Source organism: Lissotriton vulgaris, chromosome 2_1, assembly GCF_964263255.1.
Source record: "Lissotriton vulgaris chromosome 2_1, aLisVul1.2, whole genome shotgun sequence".
NCBI classification, from domain to species: domain Eukaryota; kingdom Metazoa; phylum Chordata; class Amphibia; order Caudata; family Salamandridae; genus Lissotriton; species Lissotriton vulgaris.
In genome coordinates, this window is record NC_141687.1 from 822,363,196 (window position 1) to 822,389,548 (window position 26,353).

Consider the following 26,353-nt stretch of genomic DNA (forward strand, 5'->3'; position numbering starts at 1 on the left):
AGCAACCAGGATGAGAGTCATCGAGTGCTGCCTGAGCTTGCGTGCCACCAGCGGTATCAGAGGTGCTGGGGGAAAAGCGTACGCAAATTTGCCTGACCAGTTCATCCACATCGCATTGCCCTGTGATTGGGGGTGTGGGAATCTGGCGGCGAAGCTTTGGCATTTTGCGTTCTCCTTTGTGGCGAACAGGTCTATCTCTGGATGACCCCACCTTTGGAAGTACGGTTGGAGTACTGATGGATGTATCTCCCACTCGTGCATCTGATGGCTGTGCCTGCTGAGCAGATCCGCCATTTGATTGTCCTTGCCCGGGAGATGCTCTGCCATGAGGAAGATGTTCCTCTGAATGGCCCACTTCCACATGCTCTGAGCCAGATGAGACAGCTGTGGAGAGTGTGTGCCTCCCTGCTTCTGGATGTAGTACATGGCCGTCATGTTGTCCGTCCGGATCAACACGACTTTGTTGCACAGATGTACTTTGAACGCCTTCAAGGCCATGAAGATTGCCATCAGTTCCAACACATTGATGTGCATCTTCCTTTGCTGTAGTGTCCATAGTCCCTGCACAGTGTAATGGAGTACATGCGCTCCCCATCCCTGGAGAGAGGCGTCAGTCGTCAGGATAATCTGTGGGACAGGCTCTTGGAATGGTCGGCCCTTGCAAAGGTTGTGTGGATTCCACCAATGCAGAGAGTTGTATGCCCGACCGCTCACCAACACTAGGTCTGTCAGTTGCCCATGAGCCTGAGTCCACTGACGTGCAAGGCACTCCTGAAGCGGACGCATATGTAGTCTCGCGTGCGGGACAATGGAGATGCAGGAGGCCATCATGCCTATCAACTGCATGAACACCTTCGCTGGAAGCGAGTGTTGGGGTCTGAATCGTTGGATCAGCGCCTGGATACTGGCGATTCTCACTGAATTTGGCTGCGCGGTGGCTGCCAGAGTGTTGATTGTCGCGCCCAGGTACTGTCGCACGTGGGCGGGTTGGAGATGGGACTTTGGGTAGTTCAGAGAGAATCCCAGATCATGCAGGAGATGAATGGTGCGTGACACGTGGTCGACGCACTGCTGTTCTGTCCTTGCTTGAATGAGCCAGTCGTCCAGGTAGGGAAAGACTTGGACGTGCTGGCGACGGAGATGCGCTGCCACAGTCGCTAGGCACTTGGTAAACACTCTCTGTGCCGTGGTGACCCCGAACGGCAGAACCCTGAACTGGTAATGCTGGTCTAAGATCGTGAATCTGAGATACTTCCTGTGGGAAGGATGCAGGGGGATATGAAAATAGGCATCTTTCAGATCCAGCGTAGCCAGGAAGTCCCCCTGTTGAAGCAGGGGAAGCACCTGCTGCAACGTGAGCATATGGAAGTGCTCCGAGAGGATGTACCAGTTCAGGGGCCTGAGGTCCAGGATCGGCCTGAGTGATCCGTCCTTCTTGGGAATCAGAAAATACAGGGAGTAAACCCCTGTTCCCCGCTCTTGCAATGGAACGAGCTCTATCGCCCCTTTTTGCAGCATGACTAGAACTTCTTGCTGCAACAAGGTCAAGTGCTCGCCTGACATAGGACGGCTCCTTGGGGGTATGTCCGGTGGAATGGACGTAAGCTCTAGACAGTACCCGTACTGGATAATAGACCTCACCCACCTGTCCGTGGTGATGGTCTTCCACGCCGGCAGGAACTGCTGGAGTCTCCCCCCGACCGGTGTTGCATGGTCGGGGGGCAGTGACAAGACGTCACTGTTTGTTGGTGGTGGTGGACCTGGAACTATTGTTTCCACGTCCCCTGCCCTTGACATTATTGCCTCTGTAACCACCTCGACCCTTGTTGTTATACGAGGCTTGGGTGTTACTTTTGTAATATTGGGTTGACTGGGACGCCTGTCCCCTTGAGGTGCCTCTGGAGTTTGAGCGGCGAAAGGAACCACTCCGAAACTGCTGACTTTGTAGAGCCCCCATAGACTTGGCAGTTTCCGTATCTTTTTTCATTTTCTCCAGTGTGGCATCCACCTCAGGGCCAAACAGGTGGTCAGGATTCACTGTTTGATTGAGGATCGTAGTTTGGATGTCGGGTTTGAACCCCGAAATTCTAAGCCAGGCATGGCGTCGAAGCAGCACACTGGTATTGATAGCCCTGGAGGCTGTGTCTGCCACATCCAGTGCACATTTGATGGATGCATTCGTAATGAGTTTACCCTCCTGAATGAGCATCTCTCCCGCCTCCTTGTATTGGTCAGGCAAGTGTTGCAGTATGGCCTCTAATGTGTCATAATGGGCCCTATCATAACGTGCAAGTAATGCTTGGGTGTTAGATATTCTCCAGATATTAGCTGCCTGTGCAGCAATCTGTTTGCCTGAGGCCTCAAAGATCTTGGACTCTTTGTCTGGGGGAGGAGCGTCACCAGTAGTTTGAGAGTTCGCCCTCTTCCGAGCGTTGGAAACAACCAAGGAGTCCAATGGCAAGTGTCCCTTAATATATGTGGGATCCGTGGGCGCTGCCTTATATTTCCTGTCGATGCGAGGGTTGACCACACGCGCTCGGGTGGGCTCCTTGAAAACCTCCGTTGCATGTTTCAGCACCCCCTTAAGCATCGGTAGTGTCTTGACAGATTTTTCGGCTACCGAGAAGGTGTCGAACAAGAAGTCCACATCCACGGGGTCCGAGTGCAGCTCGACGTCGTGGTTAGCAGCAGCTCTCTCTATCAGAGCATTGAAGGCCGCCGAGTCCTCAGACGGGGACGTCTTGGCCGCGAAAAGTTGAGTGTCCTGAGCCGACTGCGGGTCCTCCGTGTCGCCCCCGGCGGACCACGGTACGTGCTCCTCCTCCGGATCCGAGTACGCCGGATAGTTGTACTCGTCACCTTCCTCGTCCGCATCGGCTGCTGCGGAATGCGTCGGCGAGTGTCCTAGGGTTTGCGGGGACACAGGTTCCACCAAAGCCGGAGAGTCCTCGGAGTCCCTTTTGTTTTTGAGAGGAATTTTAAAGGGTTCCAACGTCGGCTCCGTCGTGATCTTCCGTTTGAGGAGCGACAGTTTTCCGGTGTTGGCGTCGATTATTACCGCACGGCGTTCCTCCTCCGCAAGCGGCTGGAGACGCAGCTTCGACACCGCCAAGGCAGCCTTCGGCGTTAACACCTCCCTCGAGGGTCCGCCCTGTTTCGGTGCGAAGGCCTTCGGCGCCGACTTGGGCGGCAGGGTGAAACAGATAGGCGTTTGCTCCCTCGCAGGCTTAGGCGTCAGCTTAGGCGCACTGGCGTCCTGTGCGGGAACCACACTGGCCTTTCGAATCCGCTGCAAGGATTCCGCTACCTTCTTTGTCCAGGCCGGAGAGGGCTGGGCCGGTTCGAGCGACCCCTCATCTTCGAGAGCCTGTTCGCCGGCAGGCACCGTCTTCGGGGCCGACGCCCCATGCCTATGCGCGTCGTCGCCCTGACGCTTCTTCGAAGCAGTCTTCGGGTCCGCGACCCCTTTCGGCGCCGACGCAGCCGCGTCGGAGGACTTCGCCTTCGGCGCCGACCCCGAGGGCTTCGGGTCGGCCATTTTGGCGTGGCTCTTCAAGTCGGCCATTTTGGTTTTCTTGGAAGTTGACACCTCCAGAACCTTCTTCACCTGCGCCACTTTCAGTTTCGGTTTCGCATCCGAGGATGTGTGACCGGTTGGCTTCACTTTCGTTTTCTTCGACGTAAGTGATTTTTCATAAGTGTCCGTGACCGGGCCCGGAGGCGGGGACGTAGGACTCATAGTTAGATCTTGGGTAAGGCCCGAAGGCGATCCCTCGACCTGGGTCGTATGAAGGGGAACCACCCCTGAGTCAGTTTGGGGATGCTCTTCCTCCGAGCTATCTCCCATCGTGGTAAAAGTCTGATCGTCGTCCCCTACCTCGTCGGTGACTTCGTCAAAGTTCTCTTCACCCGCTTCGTAGGCCTCTCCCTCGGATGCGGGATTAGAGTCCGAACCTTGCACGTCGTCCTCTTCCTCAACATATTCCTGGAAAATGTCGTCAGGCGGGGGCGCCGTGGCCGATAACCTAGCCTGGAGCCTATTGGCCCGGCGAATCTTTAAAGTCTTCTTGCTCCTGAATTTCGAACACGCCATGCAGGTGTCCTCGCGGTGATCCGGCGACAAGCAGGTATTGCACACCAGGTGCACGTCGAGGTGCGAGTATTTAGAGTGACACAACGGGCACTTCTTAAACGGAGTTCGCTCCATAGCAAGAGTGTAGTACAATCCCGACCGCGCCGAAAGCACGTGGAAGGGCAGCAAGAGATCGGAGCTGAGAGTCAGATAGAAACCCGTACGCAACTATACCGACGCCCAGCCTAAAGACCTTTTGGTCTCGAGTAGAAGTTGAACAACTATCGGTTCCGACAGAGGGAGCCGAAACACATCCGAACCCAATGGCGGAAAAAAACAATCTGGGGATTTGGGCGATGCCCATGCGCACTGTAGTCCAGGGGAGGAGCCACCTATCTCGTGATACTTCGAAGACTCTTCCAGGACAACAATGTGCAATCATCCGGACCCAACACTAGGTGGCGATCTATGCACAGATATGAATTCAGCAGCCCACATGCCTCGAACACCCCAGCGCTCTACAAATTCTATACATACATACAAAGAATGTAACACCAGCTGGTTTACTCAATAAAATAGTCCAAAGAAAGAAACATGTGCAAAATAAATACTTTAATGTTTAAGATTCCGCCCTTGTGTAGTCCAAAACAAGCTGGTGTAAATTAGGATATAGGATATATTTTATTATTTTAGTTACAGTTAAACGTATCAAATTCTTCTTTAACATAATGTGAACTTTGTTGAAAGCTACCAAAGTATAAAATACGTTTCCACCCACAATCAAACTTCAGTTCAAAACACGTGTTAGAGCATCTTCTTAATTGAAAGTTGTCAATTAGCAGTTCATGTTTGTCACCAGAGTCAGTGAGTCGTTTTACTGGGTACAGTGGGGGAAACGATACCACAGATGTGAGAAAAATGCGCTAACCTGCATTGTTTCCCCAAATAATACAGCAGAGGTCATCCTGTTCCAGTCACAAGCCCAAAATATTATCATTTTTCAAATAGCAATCCAAATATAGAAGACTTACCCTAATACATGAGCACATTTCATGAGCATACATTGTTAAATATTGAAAACCAATAAAGTTGGTATTTAGAAAATAGAATATTTATCTAGATTACAAAGCTACAACGTTCAGTGTAAGAACTATTAGTAGTATTGAGCAAACGTGTGCAAATCCTACACAGCTCACAGAAACTCACTTACAAAGCTGCAACAAACAGTAATTGGAGAAAGTCTTTGGTTGTTTCAAGCTCTTAAAGTTAATTATTGCACAATAAGTACCTCATGGAGGTCAGTGTTTTTAAGAAGCAAGACCGAAAACATAGTAAACTACAAAATGTACATGAAGTAGTGAATTATTCAAGTTTCACGTTTTAGCTACACACAGGACCAGACCAAGAACAGGCACACAAATAAATATGAATCATTACGCACCTCCACAGTTTTTTTTAAAGTTTAGAATAGTAAGACAGTAAGCTCAGCCCAAGTGCCCACATTATGTACACGAGTCCAAGAAATCTAAATATGCATTCTTACAACAAGATATTGCATACAGTAGCCCATCCCAGCAGCAATAGTGTTTCCTGAAGCGCAGGCTGATGATTGCTTGGCATGTTCAGTGTTATCACTCTTGCATCCATTGTTTAAGTAGTGAAACAGCTTTTACAGCTGTGGATCAACCCTAAAAATAAAAGGGAGATGAACAATTATCCCACTTACATCAAAAGACTGAAGAAGTAGTAATATATCAAGAAAAGGAAACAAAATCCACCTTCACCAAAAGATGGGTACGCTAATTTTATATTCACAAATACTCTTCATCATGTGAGAAGACTAGGATACTTTATTCACCTTTACTAACATAACCGCATGGACAGACATTCAAATACAGTTGTATTAGGCTACTTACCAGTAAAACCACGCCTGCAATTCAAGGTCTTTCATAGAATCTCATATTTACCCGGACACCCGATTCAGGACTCTGATGTAAACATTGAAATGTAGCCTATGCATCTGTACTCACTCCTTCCAGTGGCCAATCTTCTATTTGGCATGGAGGAGGGATGGGCCAGAGCCCCTTTTCCCTATGCACTATCAAGGTGCTTTCTCCTTCAATACCATATCCTTTCATGCTTCACCTAAAATATGCCTCCTTTGGAGACCTGCGCAAAGCTGGTGTCTCGTCAGGATTCCCGGTTTACAAGCACACGTCTCTCAAAGTTGCCGCTTGACAAAATTGCTTCCGTGACAGTGAGGGTTAATTTTCATGAAACATAACTTGCTTACAGATTAATCTTTGCAAGAACACTATCCCGACACCTGCAAGGTTTGAATATACATTGTACAAATGCGGTTTATTGTACGTTCATGTGGCCAGTTAGCTATAGAATCTAAGAAATGGCAGTCTAACTAGAATTTCTGCTCAGGACAAGAATGCTTTTTGTTAAAATAAACAAACATTCATTTCTGGGATTCAGGAGAAAAGCACTTGCTATTATTTGTGAGGTCACTATACGCTGAAATCTCAGGCCGCCTGCTTGCTGATCTCTGCTGTATTCATGAATTGGACATCCCTCTCCTCAAACACAAGGAGATGATGGACGGAGCCCTGAAACTTTTCAAACACTCACACCCAGTCACCGATCTGGGTTGAATCCATCATTGTTCTTTAGCTCACTTCCCCACCCCAGTTCAGACACAGCTATATGCAAATCAGTCTTGACCCTGTGCCTTATGGGAACAGTCCAGCCCGAACTGCCAAGCCATGTCTTCACTGGACTGGAAACAAGTATCCAGGAACCGGTTTCGGGGTAACACCCCTCATCAGCCAGGCTAGCTTGGATCCAGTGGCAAACTGAGCAAGGGACCCACGTCTGGGCATACCTTGCTAACTTCGGGCAAATAAAGCAAACACAACAGGGACCTGCATACTTTCCCTCCAGGTAATTGGTTTGGATCATCCGATGGGAGATACTTGGCAGAACCCCACCCCCCAAAAAGTTAGGCTAGGGAGCGCACAGTAGAATTATGCTATCTAGAGATCGTTTCATATGCTCGCAATTATATAACAATACATTGTTTGGCAAGATGGTGGAACTTTTCTTTCTGTTCATTGTCCTGATCTTGCTAATCACTCATCTATTTCTGTCTATTGATCGTTGCAGCACATGTAGAATGACCTTGGTGCAATAAACAATGAAAACACCCCACTGTGTATTCCTTGTATACTTCTCTGAGGTTCTAGATCTGTTACCAAAATCCCTGGAAGAGCTCAGGGTGACTTTCTGGTCACCCATCTAGGTTTCGGGGGGGCCAATGGTGGCACTGTGGGCTAGCTGGTCTTAAGGAGAACATATCCTGTGGGGTGCACAGAATCAGTCTGGCAACTTCCCTACATTTATGCTGCCCAACAAACGCTTAGTTTCTACTGGAAAGTAAGGGACTGCATAACATGGCGCAGTCAGCATTTCATCACCCAAGTAGATCTATTATGCTTTCTCAGAGGACCCTACTTACCTCCTAACTGGAGATGTCCATGCTGGTAGGGACAGTCCTCCTCAGCTGAGTAGGTTACCCCTATATATTGGGTGTAGGGCGTTCACTTATCAAAGGATCTATTTCTAATTGTGTTACCCTCTTTGTAATTCATTCTATTCGGTAACAATAATGACTGATGAGGCAGCACTTCATATCGCTGAGAACTGTAGACATTAAGTTACTCATAAGCTATTAAAACATGGGCTTGCAGCTGCAGGCGGAGACGTTGTCTTCGTGGTTGAGGCTGATGAAGCATTAAGAACAGATGAATTCTATTCCTGGGTTACATTCCATGCTGCAAACTGCACCACACTGTTATTTCACACTTGCAAACAGGATGAAGTACCAGACAATCACACCATACGAAGAAATGGAAATACCACAAATTTACCAATAACACAAATTGGTTTAAAGGCACCCTTCGACACACAACCGAAAATGTTAGACCCGGCACTCTGCAATAAGGAAGGAGCATGGCCAGTCTTAGCTGGCTACACACCGCATCCTAATCTTGATTACCAGCAGCAGAGGTTAGAACACTATTGTAATGATATACAGATGTCTTACACAGTTGGTTATGCAAACATTAAAACTTAACCCTGCATGGACTACTCAAGCTGCACAACCACAATTGGCTACCCCGGGTATCAGCATACAAATGCCAAATGCAGCCATGGCAACAGCACGTCAGACGGGAGGAGATAGATTCCATTTTGGACTGCACACAAAACAGGAGAGCTTGAAGCAGTGTTTCTTCATACAGGCCCACCGGAAAAACACAGAATATGAATTATTTGATTGCCAATAGAGATGGCTCCCTCTGTAGAAGGCTTCACAACTTGGGGTGAATCTTTGCTGCCCTTTACACCAGAACAAATGGTACCCCTTCATTGACTGTTTTGCCTAAAGTGGTCAAACAGATCCAGGAGTATGGGGCAGCATCTGCACTGGACTTTGGGATGAAATTGATGGACAATTTTGCTGCAGTATCTGCCATTATGTTAAGTAACCTAAAGGGGGAATCTTCAGCGTTGGCTATACGCCAGCAGATACAGGTCTTGGCTCCAGCACAGCAGGAGCGCGAATTGCCTAAAATTACCTACGCTACAATGGCTTGAGAATTTGGGAGCCAGACACTGGAAACTAAAATTAAAGAGTAACTCTAAAAAGGATAACTAAGCAAGCACCTGTGTCTCTTCAACAAAGAAGTGGGGCAATAAGAAAAACAAAGACAAAACTATGTCATGGGGTGGGCTTCCTCAACAGGAAGCTACTGAAAAACACTATAGCCTGCGAAACCGTGACAATATAAGATAGCCTGACAGGTATCAGGATATTGATACACGTTTTTCTCAGTCCTTTCAGGATTAATCCAATAAATGCTTGGAGGGAGATGGAGGGTCAGAGCGTCGATCGGAGGAGCATGTGAAACCGAAGCAGGACTCACAACACTCATCTGACTCCTTATTTGAATAGGAAGAAAAACCGAAGCCTTCCAAGCCTCAATCAAAAAAGAAGGTAGTCCGACTTAAGCTCAGGGTTGCCCCATATATTAGGAACTCTGCTTCTAAGCGGGGAATGGGCAGTGACATTGCTGAACAGCACAGCAGAAATCATGATAGCTCACCATAACCTGATGGGTAGTCTGTTGGGAGCAGCTCTGAGTATATCATGATGGAAATACCTGGTCGCCACATCGCCTATATGAAATAAGTTAATTGGAAGGGGGAAGGACGTATCCAGAAGCATCAATTTTCTTTTTTAGAAGGACTTAACACAAGGTTATGATATTCTTTTGGATGAAAAGAATTGGCTACCTGATTTGGAGTGCCCAAACAGGGAAATGGTAATTTTACCCGCTTTCTCCAACCTCGTTGCAGTATTAGTAAAATATTTATAGGCCAAGGAGTGAGCACTAGCGCTAGCTCCTGCATTACACTGTAACCATGTGGAATGGGATGACAGTTTCCTTTATCATGAAATACGACCGAGGACAACCCCACAACCCCAAAGAAAATGGCCACTGGACACTGTCTCTCCCCCTCTCCCTGTCTCGCCCTCCCCCCTCTGCGTTTTTCTCCCTTTTCTCGGTCCTCTTTCTTTCCATTTTTCCGACCGACGCCCGATGGAGCTTCCTATAAAGCTATAGGGGAGACTGGCCTTGGATTATCACCCTGGCCGTCACCTACCCACACGGTCCTTGGGCTGACTTTCCCTTTATCTCCTTTCATTTCCCCCCCCTCATCCTCTCCCCTCCCCCGCCACCTCTCCCCTTTCCCCCTCTATTTGTCTCTCCGGACTTTGGACACAGCTCTTCCTCATCTCCCTGCTAAGGCTCCTTCCTCCACTCCTTTTCCCATAAATTCTCTCAACCTCGTTGTTCGTTTACTGTACCTTTCTACGCCATTGTAACTGATGTACTTTGTAACACAATCTTCCTCTGTTATAGCGCTCTGATACCCAAGGGTCTAGCAAGCGCTTTATAATCCTTTTGATGTATCTTATAATGCAACGTTCCCCTGGTTATGCGTTCTCATACCTCCGGGTATAACCTTCGCAAATCAATTAAACTAAAAACTGTTTTTTTCCTGACATGCTGAGACCTGAGCAACATGGCTGATGACCAGTGGAGCTGCTTACAGCTAATGAGGAGTCTGGTCCTGGTTTTCCCCCTTTGTTCCTCCTCGTCTCCCCGCTATTCCTCCTTCCTCCTTCGAATTACTGTAACATTGTTTTATGTGAACTGTTCATTACTATGCTTTTGTATCTGATGTAACTTGTAATGCAACAACCCTAAATGTAAAGCGTTCCGATACCCTCTTGGGTCAAGTTTGCGCTATATAAAATTTTACAATTAAAATGAAGCTAAAAAACAAGTTCGGGATATTCTTTAATAATTTGAATACCAAGATTTAATAGAAAGTTGCACCTCAATGAATAATTCCTTGTTTTCTGCAATGAAACCTGATCATTCATACCATCTGGTTTTTGACTACAGGCACTTAAACATAGCTATTTGCACATTTGCAGTACAAAATGTACAAAGTGCTGCACTAATGAACAACAGTGCGGAGGAAATACAAAACACTTAATATCGCGAATTGATTTTACTGCCACAATATAGCACCTGGAAGCAGATATCTGACCACATTCAACATGCTTGGCTCTCACAGAATAGCCCGGGCAGTTCTCAGCCAGAGTAACAAAGCAACTACAAAAATTTGATGGCCAGGCATTGTCCTATGTCGATGACATTTACTTAATGGATGATGACCTTTCGGAGCACCTGACAAGAATGGATTGCACAGTTTTGAGGTTTGCTCGCATGGGCTACAAATTTCATTAAAAAAACAAAAAACAATTGTCCATATCGATGTCCTTTTTCTGGGATATGAGCCGTCAAGCGAAGGCAAAAGCCTTGCAACACACTTCTTAAAGAAGCATGCGCTACTTCAACCTCCAACTACATTGAAGAGATTGCTATCCGTATTGGGATTTCTGAATTTTGGCAGAACACTTACATTCCAGATTACGCAGAACAGTTTAAACCATTCTACGACCCAACACGTCCAGACTTTTCCAGTACACATTGGACTCATACATACAAATATCTTATGTTCCCTACAAGCGGACATGATGGCTTCAAAACACTTACACACATGTGTAAATCCGATGAACCTGGTGATCTGCATCATTGCGCGGACATCAAGATGTATGTATGTCACGTTCAATGAAGGTGACAGTAACAATTGCATATAAATCGCATCTTTACACAATGTTGAAATGCGTTTTGCAGCTACAGAAAAAATACTGACAGCAGTACAGACTGCTGTGGTGCGAGAGTAAGCCCTAGCTCAGGGAAAATGCATTAAAGTTGTTACCAGGGCACCAGCCTTAGAGGCGTCTCCAGAGCAAACATTCCAAACACCAAAGCATTACATCCACGTTGATACGAAGGGCCAACTCGCTCACTGCAACAGATGTAGACCAAGTTTGACTCTAAACTACAGACATAGGCTTTTTCCAGTATGAAAAAAATATCCTCTACCTAATGGAATTATGCCACTAGAAGGCTATGAATACATAATTTATACCAATGGTTCTGCCCAGCCTGCCATAGGGGACACCTGAAATTGAATGACTCCCCCATGAAGAGATCTAAGATTAACTCAGAGAGCCAAAAATCATGCCTGCATTGGGGGTGCCTCTGTCTTCGAGAGGCGTGAAATATAAAACGCGATCAAATATGTAGAAAGCCTTTCGAATTGTCATAGACCCGGCGCCTTTCACCCAGTATCACAAAAGTGACAAAAAAGGAAATAAAGAAAAATTGGATTTGAATGTTTGTGAAGATATTCTTGGTCCTGTGGAGAAATCCCCACATCTGGAGGGATTCGAAACGCATAGACCACAGCGTCCAGGCTAATCAAAAGAGAAAGTTGTAGATACTTGAAATTGAACTTTATTTATCTTGTTGATGGCCTTTTTTGGATTAGGTTTTCCTGTACCAAATTTGTGATAAAAAGTGTCTTCTCAGTAAAAGAATCTGTAGAAGCAGCCTTGGGTGGGCGTATGTTTGGAAGTGGTTAGTGTGATGACAGAAGTGTGGTGATGGATAGAATGTTGTTTTTGGTTTTTGACAAGAGTGATTGGCGTGTGGAAAGTGTGCACAAATGTTAGTGGTAATTTAAATAAGGTTTGTAGGTATGTAAAGGGGGAAAGGGTGGTTTGTCTCAGTCAAATAAAAATTCTAAATTGTAGGTAATGTCTTGTGATGTTGTGAAAAATTAATGTAAATTGTTGAAAGAACATTTGGATTAAATCACACGGAAAAAGTGGTTGTGGAGACATTTGTTTTGTTCAATGCACTTAAGGTAGAATCAAAAGACAGTTGCAGCACTGGTGCTTTGTTTTATTATTTTCAGTATAGTAGGCTTTGCCTTGCTGCTCAGAAGCCAAACCCTGTGTTGGTATCTTGCTGTAGGGATAAAGCATCAATACTGGGCAGCGTGCACTATTGTGAAAGGGCACGTGCACAGTGGAGAATTTCATCCTGAGAAAACCTACATGCAGTCACGTGGCGATTGCACTGCACAGCCCAGCTGGCCGACCTTAGGGCTCTAGAACTGGCACTAGAAAACATGGATCTAGGATTCTCCACACTTATTGTTTGCCTTTCGTTTTACTGTGTTCAATCTTATAATGAATATTTACCTTATTGGCACCAGAATGGATTCAGAGACTTAAATGGTTGCACAATAAAACACAAGCTGCTTTGGGAACAGATGACAAAGCAAAAAGATTGCTTGCCTAGGACTCATGTGAAACGCACATTGAATTACCAACGTGCTGGCGTACAATTTGGAGGGTAATCAATAACTGATGAAACCAGAAAAGCAACAGTTCATACTGCTGAGATTGCTGCAATCCCTTGTTCCAGTAGGAGGATACACAGAGAAATCAAGGTGGCTGTCAACGCTGCTCACAATGACACCCATCTGCTGAAAGCTTTCCACTGAAGTACTTCCACAATTTAGATGCATAAGATATTCCATATGGTCACATTGCTGGCGGGAGGGGGGGGGGGGGGGGAGATTATGAACTGATACCAGACACAGACTGCAGGATGTGTTTAATCCTAGCTGCAAACTAGGGTCTGGCATCTGCACACACAGGGGTGGCTGCTACAATTTAATTATTGCAGCAGTGCTACGGATGGCCCGGTCTGTACAAATAGACTAAGGCCTTTGTCCTTAAAAGCAACATCTGGCAGCAGATGAAGGGTTCCACCGTGGCACTTCCACCACAGACACTTCTTCTAATTTCAAACAAGCCTCTGACTTGTGTTTTCCTGTACCACTGGGGCCCCCTGTGATTGGATGGGGCTTAAAAGTACATCTAGGTAGCAGTGGACTCACTTTCAATTCCTTTTGGTATGGCCACAGCGTTTGGCTGACAACTAAACTGTGATAAAGGTTCTGCGAGTCTTCAGTCAACTCGTACAGAAACACAGATTGCAATTCGGAAACCTGAAAAGAACACAATCCAGATCAATGTAATCCAGATAGAGTCTTCTCCCAGTTCTACAAAACCGGCTGAGCTGCCAAAAATGGATCGAACAGCCTCTGGAGATTTATCTAATTTGATGACCTCTATTCCAATGCATTAGATCTGTCACCACCTCTACCATTCAGGCTGAAAGAGTTTGCTTTCTATCTTTGGCTGAAAAGGACATCTTTTGTTTCTCCTTGGTTACATCTTTAGATTACACAGGCATTACTTTTCCTGGCCTTCATGCTTGATTTAGTGACAGTCTTTTTTTTGCTCCTGAATGGACACTATCTCCCAGAACGCTCTGCAGGAAAACTGGTGTACTTGGTTCTCAAACCACATGTGTCATCACACCGTGAACAGAGACCTTTCCCTTGAGATCATTTCAGCTGTTCCAGTTCCCGATTTGGTTCAATAAGTATTGAAAACACCCCACTGGGTATTCCTTGTTTACTTATTTGAGAGAAAGAGAGCAAGAGTGACTGAGCAAAAGGGTTCTAGATCGGTTACCATGATCCCCGAGAGACCTGAGGGGTGTCGTGTTCTGTGGTTGTCAAAACTATTTGCCACCCATCTAAGGTTAGGGAGGGCTATAAGGAGAACTGTGGGCTAACTGGTCTTTAGGACGACATATCCTGCAGGGGGGCATGGAATCAGTCTGGTACCATCCCCATGTTTACATTGCCCAACAACCACGCAGTCACTACGGGGAAGCAGGGGACTACATTACAGTCTTTGCAATTAAGTGAGCACATAGTTGGCTAAATACTAATGGATTGCAGTTTGGTAGGAAATTAACATCCCATTAGAGTACATAATCTGAAGTTGGTGGACATGCTGTGGTGTAATGTGGGCTTTGGATCAACATTATCAATGGTCCCAACTGCATATTGTTGAGACAAAAGAACCTTTTCACATTAACCAACTACTTTTCAGAACCCGTCACTCAAAGACTGAATGAAGTGCAAGTCATTCTAGAATAGGTTCACACTGTAAAACTGAGGAGTTCTCAGACAATGATAATTACTAAGATCAAAATCACTTTGTTCCTCTTACAGGTAAGATTTACATGCAGCTGAGAGGAGATATGAGAGGGAAAAGGCAGAGTTACATGGAGAGAAAAGCAGCAAAGTTTAAAAAAGCATTGGCATAGCCAATAGGTCTATTCTTTGGGACTGTATAAGTATTTAGCCATGCAACAGTTGCTGCTGTTGCACCAAGGATATTGTGCTGGATAACTAAACACTTATAAGATCCCAAAGGCGAGACCTATTGGCTATGCTAATGCTGGTTTCTTTAAGCCATAGATGTTCAATAGGTGAAACCTGTTGGCTTTGCCAATGCTTGTTTTACAAGCGGTCTTTAAGCAAGCAATTGGTAGTAAAAATATATGGGACATGAACAGAGTAAAAAGGCAATGAGAAGACGCGCTGGATTCTGAATGGAGCTAGAGTTGAGGCCATTTGCCAGTGAAGGTGATGTAAGATAGTGAAGATGTGCAAGACAACACGTGTGAGTACAAGTTTGTAATTGTGGCCCGGTCTAAAATTATATGTTTCCTGAATTGTGTTGGTGATTGATAAAAGAATAATTCGAGCAGTGTGGAATTGAGGTTATTTGAAGACGAAATCATACAAGACAAAAAGAACTCATCCAACATGTGAGGGTCCTGAGGAAGTGGCAGGACAGTAGGGGCAACAAAAAGCGACACCTATTTGCAAGCAAACAAAAAGCAAGACCGGTGTGAGGAAAATTTAGCAGAGCAACTCACTGATGGAAGACAAGAGAGTCCTAACTAGTGCATTCAGGACCTTGTAGTCTGACCACTATAATAAAGAGTGACAATACATATCTGGAACAACCTCTGGTACTTGAACACGCTGCAGAGGTAGGACTTCCCTCTGAGGTGGAGAAGGAAGGGATCATTATTGTAAAGCAGACAAGCGCGCCTCGCGTTGAAAGTTAAAAAAAAAAAGGCGTGCAGGTTGCATTGGGAGAGAGAGGCGGAGTGGTGCACCCGTGAGTGGTGCGCGTGCGCTGCGGGGAGCAGTCAGCTCTTTTTCAAAGCACATATTCGTACATGTGGCGGGCCGCTGCACACTCCCGCAAGGTGTATGCCGCCACAAGCACGAGAATGTGCTTTGAAAAAGAGCTGCACGAAGGTTAAAGGTCTCCTATGCAGCGCATGCACGCTGAGTAGGCAAGACCTAAAAAAGAAGGTCCCTTTACGCAATGCTTTGTCAATTCATGCTCCCCGAACCTATACCCACATGCATAAAGAGTGAATTCACGCTCCCAGCAATACAACTCCCTCAAACCCCAAAAGTAAAGGGCCATTCCCACAAAGAGAAAAAACTTCAAATTGGTCAGCAAGGGCAAACAGGTGACAGTTAATAATGTCATCTCTATAATGATTGTAGGCTAACAGCAAAGCCTTGATGCTTCACTAGAAGATTGAAAGGTTGACTGCTTATCCCGCCCCATTAGCTTATTCAGAAAGACAAAATGTCTCTCTGCCAGGGACACCTGTGACTTACCATGGTGAGCCACTTCACTTTGAACAAAAGATTGAAAAAGCCATACAAAAATGTAAGCACACACTTTTGATAAATACAAAAGCTTCAAACACTGAATTCATACTTCCATAGTAGTTAAAGAAATGTTTCTGAGAAGGCATACATACATACATACATACATATTACCAGCTACTAAAGAAAAAATTCAACTGGCAGCCTTAGATGGAGAAAACAAAAATTGAATTCCTTTACCCTGATAAATCAAGTAAATATTAAGGACAAGTAACAATTCAATGAGAAATATGCATCTCTGACAACCATAAATGCAAAATACATTTTCATTCCAATGCTTTCGGAATTATCTCAAACTCAAATACAGCAGTCAGAAAACAATCCTAAATCAAAGCAAAGATGATATGCACACATTCTACAGCTTGTGCTTACCTCCATCTGCTAGTTCAGCGCTTCCCATCCTGCTTTCCATCAGCAGACCGCAATGGGGAAGATACAGCTGCTAACAGACCACTTACTATTTCTCTTCGGATATCCCCAACAATAGATTCTTTTATCTGGAAAAATGTAAAACCATTATCGTTTTCAGGCTATGATTAGACACCTGAAAGTCTAACACAAACAAGTCTGATACAAAATACCACTCCCAGTACAAATTCAAGGTTGGTAGGGGTAGCATGTACGGTGTAGTAGCAGCTTTACCTACAAGATGTACAACAATCATACCAAATAAAAATAGTAATTCTTACACATATTTTAATGTGGGAAGATATAACATGTATGATATCGTAGCAGCTTTATCTACAAGACTGAACAAGAAACAGACCAAGCATGCATACAAGGGAATGCATTTACCCAATGCTATAATTAACCTTGCCGGATTAAGTACTTAAAAAAAAAATGTGGTCATTCACTTTGCATATCTTGTTTAGAAAGGATATCAGTAGACCATCTCAAATTCCAAGTCGCTAAGCCTTACCAGACAATAATGTACCATCATTTACCTTTTACAGGGCATTACAAGCAGCAGAAGAAACCTAGACCATCCAGGACATTTGTGCTTGCCAGGAGGCTGAATATGTCCCACAACACAACTCAGAGGCCACATGGCAAGATATACACAAAAGTACCATTTGGTAATAGTTAGCTTTTCAGTGAGGCGGTGTGTGTACGCATAAATATGATGCAGTCTCCTAGAAAATTCCGTAGATTTGAGGATTTGATTTTAAATAATGGTGTTGTTAGGAATGGTAATCAAGCATGTATCCATGTCCATAGTTCCTGTTTGCATTTGAATCTGCTTTCCCATTTTTGTTAAGCCTTGGCTTCTGCGCAGAAGCCTAGGCCTGTCCAAAGTAATTAGTGGTACAGAACCTGTTTTTTTGATCCGCGAGGGCGCACCACATACTACTGCTGTCCATGACCTGGGTGCATCACAAAGCCATGGGGACCATGTACAGTTTTATGAATCAGTATTATGACTTTATTCTCTGTGTCAAGATGAAACAAACTTACTGGTGCCTCTCATGTAACATTTGGCTATTGGCAGAACTCAGTTGTATGATTTTGAGTATCAGGGCAAGTAAGATCCATTCTGAATGCCCCTAGTTTAGAATGGCACAAAATGGAGGATGGCATAGCTTTCCTACACCGCAAATATCTATTGCATGCATTCCTGTCGCAAGAGGTTGGTGGCCCAGGCACTAAAGCACAGTGGATGGAGACAGGACTACCTTTAAAAACTCAATGAGGACCTTTTTAGCAAAGGGCTGCCTAATTGTTCTTCCTGAGCATTTCCAAGTTCTTCATAACCAAGAATCGGTGTGGTCTGGAGAGTGCTTGAAGGACTACTGTGATTAGGCTAGTGTCTGCATGGCAGCCAGTCTCCCATAGGTAAGGTACATTACCGAGGGTCTGCCTTAGCACCTTCAAGCCTGCCTGCCAGTTGAGAGATGGAAGGTGAGTGTCTGGTCCTGCAGGAGAGACTGTTAATGAGTGGCACAGCATGTTCCCAGCATGAGCAACACCCAGAGATTGTCAGAAGTGACAGTTGTTGCAAGGAGATCCTCAGGTTTCTCTGAGCAGTCACCTTGTGAACTGCCGTAAGAAAAAGAGGAACCCCTTGATATGGACAAGGGAAATGGGGTACTTAAACCAACAAAAACACTTATTCCCCTGACCCACTCTTTAAACAACCCGATATGCTCCAATTCACCTTCCTTTCGACACAAGGAGTACTAAATTCAAATTAAAGCCATATTTTATTCTCACAAAATTAATAAAAAATGCATTGAATTATACACAAGTTAAAATGATTGTAACATAAAAAGTTTTCCCTCCTCCCCCTGTCTAGAGGGAAAAAATAGAAAAAAATCCCTCACAAGAAATGCATATTTTATACAATTCCAAAAGAAGTTTCCCCCTACAATTGACACAAATTAATTATGACTAGCATAATCAAGACAACAAAAACATGTAAGACACTCTTATTGCCATATACAGGTGTACATCAGATCTCACTGCTAGACAAGTCAATCAATATGTTGTTTGTATCCGTATTTAACTGTTCACGTATCTGTTCTCTGATTGTGCTATTACAATTGCGTCGACACGTTTTCATGGCTTCATTAAATCTTATCCATCTTTATCAAGACCTGAAACATTTTAGTTGTCTTAATCAAATGGGCGAATACTGTATATCTTCCACCCTCCGGATTCTTTGTACTCCAAGTGTGCTCCCTGCTTTTCAAGGGTATACAAGTCCTGTACTTCGTGTTGTTGCTCGGGCTGATTAAAATCTTTCTTTAAAAATATGTTGCCCTCGTGATCCCCAAGTTCGGCTCCGTATGGAAGGGGTGTGTTACGCCCGAAGTGCCTGTAGGTGAAAGAGACCGCGCATTAAGCTGAGGAACGATGGAGAAAGAGTGCTGCTCCTGCGATTTAAAAGAAAGCATTATAAACATGGGGAGAAGCTCGTAAAGCCAGATTACATTCTGAGACCTGGAACATAGCTGGCGGTAGCGGCGTGATTTTAATCAGGTAATAGACACCCCTTAAATACGGAGCCGAATTTGGGGATCACAAGGGCAACATTTTTTTTTAAAAAGTAGATTTTAATCAGCCCGAGCAGCAACCCGAAGTACAGGACTTGCATACCCTTGAAAAGCAGGGAGCACACTTGGAGTACAAAGAATCCGGAGGGTGGAAGATGTACAGTATTCGTTCATTTGATTAAGACAACTAAAATGTTTCAAGTCTTGATAAAGATGGACAAGCTTCCTTTAGGCATCCAGAAGGTGTTCTATTTCCTCCCAAATGTATCTACAATAACATGTCCACAGTCCGACTGAGTAGGCTATGCCCCTTTGAATGGCAGCACCAACAGCAACCCTTTTGCCAGAGGAGTCAATGCACTTGCTCGCCAATTTGAGCACAATAGTGTCCCCTACATCTTGTACCACGAAGGAATCGGATGACACATGCCTCCTAATGAATAGCGGGCCGCCTAGCACAGCTTTGTACTGGTTATACTTAAACTATCTGTGTGACAACTCTGCTTTCGATGGAGTCGTTTTAATACCATCTAAGAGCTCCTCGTTTTCCGACAGCCTTTCGATGAGGAAATCTTCCTCTACCACATGTGGTGCTATGGTCTGCTGCACGCTGAATGATTACATGGCAGGATGTGATATCATCGGGTGGCAATGGCTTCATAGAGTACAGTTTCAAAGACCAGTCACCTGTGGGATCAACATTCTAATCAAGCTAGGGGTTGTCTTTCTTTTGGAATGAGCTCACCAGAGAAATCCTCAGAAGTGTCTGAGTCGGTGTAAGGAACGGATGTAAACTGCTTAGGTGACACTGTTGGTGGTGGGCTTTGCTCCCTATGGCTAGTCTTCTTAGGTATTGGAAATGTTGAAAGCTCGTTTAAAACGGCCTCCTCAAATGTAAGTCACTGTTTTATTGGCGTGGACCTTGCAAGCTGGTGTAGGTTGTGGTGGATGAGCTATGTAGATCTTCCTTTCCCTCATCAGGCTGCTCAATCTAGTCTTCTGGTGGTGATATTTTACTCAAGGCCAGTAGCTGTTTCAAGGTCGACTTTGGTGTCTACTCGATTTGGATATGGGTAGCCCCAAGCTCTTGGGGTATACATGGACTCTCTATGTCATTTTATCCGAACACACTTCTTCGATGTCAGGTGTGGTTGATTGCTCAGGAGAGCCTCAGCTATGCACCCTTTTGTGCATTCACCACTGTTCCCTTTGATACTAGATTGTCTTCTTATAACTGAAGGCCTGGCAGACCACACAGGTTGACTTCTTTTGATCCCCAAAGAGACAGAGGTTACAGAATATGTTGAGCTGTTGATCACAATTATACGGGCCATTATACGGGCCAGTAGCAGTCCCAGCCAAGGTGCCCCAACATCCACCACCATGCAGTGTGGTAGTCACTGCTTAAAATCTCTATATTGTCTTGGAAAGGTCTTCGGTGTCATATCCCAAGAACTTGCTGGTGCGCTTCTTCCACGTGCCAAGTATCATTGGTTAAGACTGTGCCAAAGCTCACTGAGAACTAGTCTTCCTTGGACACTGGCTGACTCCATTGACAGACTTCGCTTTAAAATGTGTGTAAAGTTATGCACCCCATGTGAAGATAATCACGTGACAAAACACAGCCTATCAGTGCCTTGTCAATTTGTGAGAATGTGGTCATATGTACAAGAACTAGTTACTGTTCTCTAAAGTCCATATCAGGTACCAACATGTTTCAGCAAATGTAGCATCAGGAAAAAAATCTGAACCAAATTCTGCTTATTACCAACTTGGTATGAATGTCCAGGACATGCTAGTAGGTGGATTAGGACCATTAGTGCACATGTAGTAACACGTCTGAGATACTAGCCTTCCTTAAGGGTAAAACACGTGTTCCCACTTAATCACTTAGCAGAATTTGCCATAATCCTATATAGGATATGTGACGCATTGCTCTTAGTTACGTCTCCTCAGATGGGGGGGTTTCTGTTCACCAGGAGGTGTAGCATGCACATTTTAGCTACTAGTAAAGCTATGGCCAACCAACGGCCTCTGCGCTCCATAACTGCAGTATAGTCCAAGGTATCCTGTAGAAGTGCAGCTCTATTAGTCTACAGGCCGGTAATGGTTCGTGTGCAGTTCATTCTTGATCAAAATGCAGTCCAGTATTTCCTGAGGTTAGGGCACTCCCATAGAATGTGGACAATGACATTAAGTGGGGTGCAACATCTCCAACACTTGGAGTCGTCACTCAGGCCCAATTTATGCAGCCTTACCAGCATCCAGTGCCTCCTGTGCAAGATATAAAAATTACATTTCAGTCTAGCATCGCAAAAACTTTTCATGCATTCATTGCATGTCATCCCAGCCCTCAATCTCATAAGTCAGACCAAGCCTCTCAGTCTACCATTTCTGTCTTGGGTCAGAGGGTGAGAGAAGGTGTGGTCAGATCGGGTCCAATAAAGGCCTGAAAGCTCTTCTTTTTAGGTACCACGTGTAACCAAGTAACATAAGATAGGAGAGTTTTGTATTGCCAGGGGACCCAAGCCCAAAACTTTTCTGACACAGTAGCAGTTGTTGGTAGCTCCAGAAGAGTTTGGGGAGAAGTCCAAACTCTAGTTTTGAATCAGTGCGTGTTTTAAGTCCACACCCCTGGACAAGCCGGCCAACAGAGGGAATCCGCATGCAAGAAACTCTGGCCATTGTGGTTCCTCCCCCCAAACAAATTTTAGCATTAGCCCATAGTTTCGCTTGGGTGTGTAGGTAGAGGTCTTTTTCCAAGTAAGTTATACCAAGCATATGCAGCAGCATGTAATACAGAGTTCATCTTAGTATTCTGTTTATGGACCATAGTGTATACCTACTATAATCCCTCGATATGTCCCAATCTTCACCCAGAAAGGCCACTCCAGATTTTGTGGATGCATCGAGTTTCGTCATTTTAAGCCCCAGTAGAGATAACATTCTCAAAGTGTTTCACAAAGTTAAGCATTGCAAAAAAATAGTTCATGTAGAGCCAGATTTTCACTTGAACTGGCCTTCTTGGGTTGGAGTTTAAACAATTAAACTATGGCTATCGGGCAGTGTAATTCTTAATCTTCTCTATTTAAGAGTCTAGGTCAGTGGTTCTTAACCTTTTGACTTCTGTGGACTCCCACTTAATACTAGAATCTGGGGAGCCCCACTGAAACATCATTGGAATCCGGGGATCACCACTGAACCATTAATGAAATATGGGAACTGATGATTTGAACCACAATACAAAAAATGTGGAAACAACCATTCATCAAATAAATATACAAATGATGAATTATTTTATTCCACAAATATATAGAGAAAAAATCTAAATTTTAGTTGGAAGGTTGTAGCTTTTCTAAATTTAATTGAGGTCACTAATTGCCCATACAATATATTGTTTTACTGCTCCTACGAATCAATCTGAGGATATCAACTTATTTTTTAGCCTCCAATTTCAAATTCCTCCACATTTTTAGAAAGTAAAAAAATGTACGTTTCATATGTGGTTTCTTTATTTACATGTGCCTTATTAATTTGTTAATATTATTTAATTTTCTAAGCAGGCATGAACTCCCTGAGTAGGCACTGCGGACCAACCAGGGGGCCCCAGACTACAAGTTAATAAACCATTGGTCTAAGTTATCCTGCACTGCATTTAAGTGTATCAGATATTTCAATTTGTAGGGTAACCCAGTGAAACTAAGCTTTCAAGCAATTTCCTTATCGTAGTATGGGTGGAAGGTAGTGCCTCGCATTTTCCCCAGTGAATTCGATAGTTGGAAATCTCAGATCAAATCTATCAGCACAAGGAGTGAATTACTTGGGTCTGCAAGCATGACCAATATATTGTCAGCATACTACAAAGCATTGTATTCCCCACCTGGTTTTGATATACCTTTGACCATTAACACTCAGTAGTGCTGCCACTTGCGGCTCTAGAGCAAGAATGGATAAAAGACGAGAAAGAGAGCAGCAGTAACTAGTTCCGCTGCCTATGTTGATTACTCATGGTGATAACCATTACAAATCACTGTCAAATTTGAGAACAGACATTTGAGCTTTGCAAGAAATCCTTTTCAGACCCAAATCACTAGAGGGCACAATCATGAAATGCCATTCCACCCTGTCAAAAGTGTTTTCCACTTCCAAAGGTACAGCCACCATCTCATCATTATGTCAAACCTGCCATAGTATATTCGAGAGACACTGTAAATGGGATGTGGAGGAGCGAAGAAGAACAAAACCCACCTGGGAGGGATGAATCAACAAATGGAGCAGTCACACATGACAGGTGGCGAAAACTTTGGCAAGAAGCTTAATGTCTACATTGACAAGTGGTATTTGTTGATAACTCCCACACAGAAGGGGGTACTTATTTGGCTTCAGTAGTAGTGTGATGCATGCAGCTGCAAGTACAGGGAGGGGGTGGGTCCCTGGTGAGAATTCAGCATAGAACATATGCTACAAAGGAAGCATCTTGTCTTTATTGTATAAAAGTTTCCATGAAGGCTGGTGCTTTCTTCAATGGGTAGTGCATCTATTGCATGTCTCATCTTCTCTGCTGCAAAGTGTAGAAGTGATATCAAGAGGGACAGTACACAGAGTACCAGGTGAGAAAAAAACTGGCATCCTGCTCCTGAGCATAAACTCCCTCTGCAGAGTACAAGGAGTGACAGAACTCACAGAAAATCTCCAGAATACCTGGAGTCAAAAAGGGTGTCACGGACCACTGGGATGGCAGTGTCTCACTACCTCTGCATCAACAGAAGGACCAAGAGGTGCCGCGCATTCTTCCCCCTCTTGTAATGCTGCTGTCTGATATGAAATGAAATGTTTTCGTCTGTAAGGTCCACATTGAGTTCAATTTGGTGTTAGTTTTGTGGAGGGATTGCAAAGTCTTGAGATCTGGTTTGTGATTATATTAGTCACTAAGGTGCTTAATCTGTCTTTCAAGCAACGCCTGCTGCTGAGCAGAGTCCCTCATTAGGTCCCCCAAAATACAGTCTTTCCCGGCCGCCCATAACATTTGCATTGATGACGGTTTTTGTTCTGTCCAAGTACGATGTTAAATAGGTTTGGAGGCTTTTTGTATCTTTCGTCAGCCTGTAGTATGCCATATTAAGTCTCCAGGACCCTCTCGTCAGCTTTTGCAAACAAAAATCAGTAGTTATGGGGACTATGTCATGATCCGATATGCTGCATGGTACTACATCTGTGTGCATTATTTTGGGTATCTGAGCATTAGATACATAATTATCAATATGGGTGTGGGTACCATGAACACAGAGGATAAAGGTGTAATCCCCATCTCCTGGGTGGTGTAGCTGCCAGATCAAAAAAAATCACAGAGCAAAACCTTGGAATGCAATAAGGAAAGAAGCAACCAGGTCACTTGTTTAAAGAATGTGCCTTTGTCTCCAATTGGGGTATATATAGACCCCATCTTCAAAGTAGTCTGATGGGCCTGTATCTTTAGAAAAAAGCTGACCGCCTGGGTCCGTCCACGTCTGCACCACATGAATTTAGAGCCCTTATGTGCATATTAGACGCGGACATCCGTCCTGGGAACCAGGAAAGTATCTGACAAAAGCACAACTTACTGAATTCTTCGAGCAGCACATGCTCTTTGGCACCGGTCTGTGGTAACATGTTGACTCTCGAAGGCTTTTAAATGTGGAGAAGCTGGTGCTGGATGGGGTTTCCAGGCAAATAGTAAACAATTAAATTGCAGTATCTGCAAGACCACTGGTAAAGGGCTACTGTCTAAAAATGCAAGGCTAAGCATCTGCAGGTAGAGTGACTCCTTTAAAGAAATTTAGCTGCAATTGGTGAATCTGAAACTGTAGTAGATTACCACCAACCGTTTCCAGAACTTCAACCCATAGTAAGATAATTGTTTTTGCTTTAGCTTATGGGATAGATTCATTCTGTTTTTAAAGTGAGCAGTATCAGTGATCCCTTGTCTGGGGGGCGTGGCTTGGGCGCCGATGGTCGCCTGAGAGCTCGGCTCCGGGACTGAGCCCGGGATTATCCTGTAAATCGGAGGCCGTGGGGCACCCTAACCCCCGCAAACTGTTGATCGGCCCGACGGGGACCTGCCGGGGCACCTGGCGCAGTCCGAACGTGTGATGACCCGACGGAAAATCGAGGTTTGTGAATCCGCGGAGTGCGACCCAACATGGCGCCCGGACTTAATTGTCCCCTTGGACGGAACCATTAGACTGGAGGAGCATCACTAGCTGCGGCGCACCCTCTGCCTTTCCGTCTCCCTGTGATATGAGGGTCTGGGTATCGATCTGATTGGACTCTGGCAGTGGGGATCGCGCCTAGATGGTCGGATGCCCTCACTATCGTGGATCTCGGCACGTGGACACCTGGAGGCCCTGACCGTGGCGCCCACTCCCTAAACCGCACTTGGCTGCATCTCCCCGACCGACCCACTCCCATGGGAGGCACAACCCCTTGGCGCCACAAAGTATCCGGTGGAGTTAGTGACCCTCACTCCGGGTCCTCATCAGCCAAACGGGCCTGCCCGACCTGGCGCCGATTGTCTCCGCCTCCTCCTCGGTGCCCTCAGACGACGTGGTGGTGGCGCGAGCCGATACTGAGAAGGTCCAACAGGCCTTGGAGACGGGGATCCCCGGCCCTCGACCCGAAGACCAACAACCGGGAGAGACATAGCCGACGCCCGCACTCGGTGGCGCCTGTCCCTGGCTCCACACGGTGTGCCTCCGGCGACATGGGGAAACCAAGGGGAGCCAAGGGGACCACCCCAGCCGCCTCAGACTCGGAGACGCCGGACAAAGAGGAACGTGGAGACCCGGAGAGTTCTGGTGGCGCACCAATGCAGCAACAATTTGACCGCGTCTTGGAGGCGATTGCGACCACACGCTCGGCCCTCCAGCAGGACATTGCCCAGGTGGCGACGAGCCTGGGCCTCCTTAGAGCGGATCACGGCAAGCTTTCGGATAGGGTCAAGGAAGTGGAGGGCTCGGTGAAAACCTTGGAGCCGGCGCAGCGAACCTTGGCCACGACTATGAAGGATGCCCTATCCCGGATTACTGCCCTGGAGCAGCGAGCGGAAGATGCGGAAGGCCGTAACAGG

General features: G+C 45.4%; 1 protein-coding gene across 1 annotated transcript in view; it reads right to left on the reverse strand.

Annotated features, from left to right (window-relative positions):
- Positions 1–4,669: 4,669 nt before the first annotated feature.
- ITPRID2 (ITPR interacting domain containing 2) overlaps positions 4,670–26,353 on the reverse strand; it is a 219,570-nt gene continuing 197,886 nt past the window's right edge. Inside the window, exons 17-18 of the mRNA XM_086956225.1 lie at positions 16,628–16,752; positions 4,670–5,760 (exon numbers count right to left, since the gene is read on the reverse strand). Of these exons, the coding sequence (XP_086812351.1) occupies positions 16,642–16,752 (111 nt within the window). The 3' untranslated portion in view covers positions 4,670–5,760; positions 16,628–16,641. The remainder of the gene's footprint in view (positions 5,761–16,627; positions 16,753–26,353) is intronic.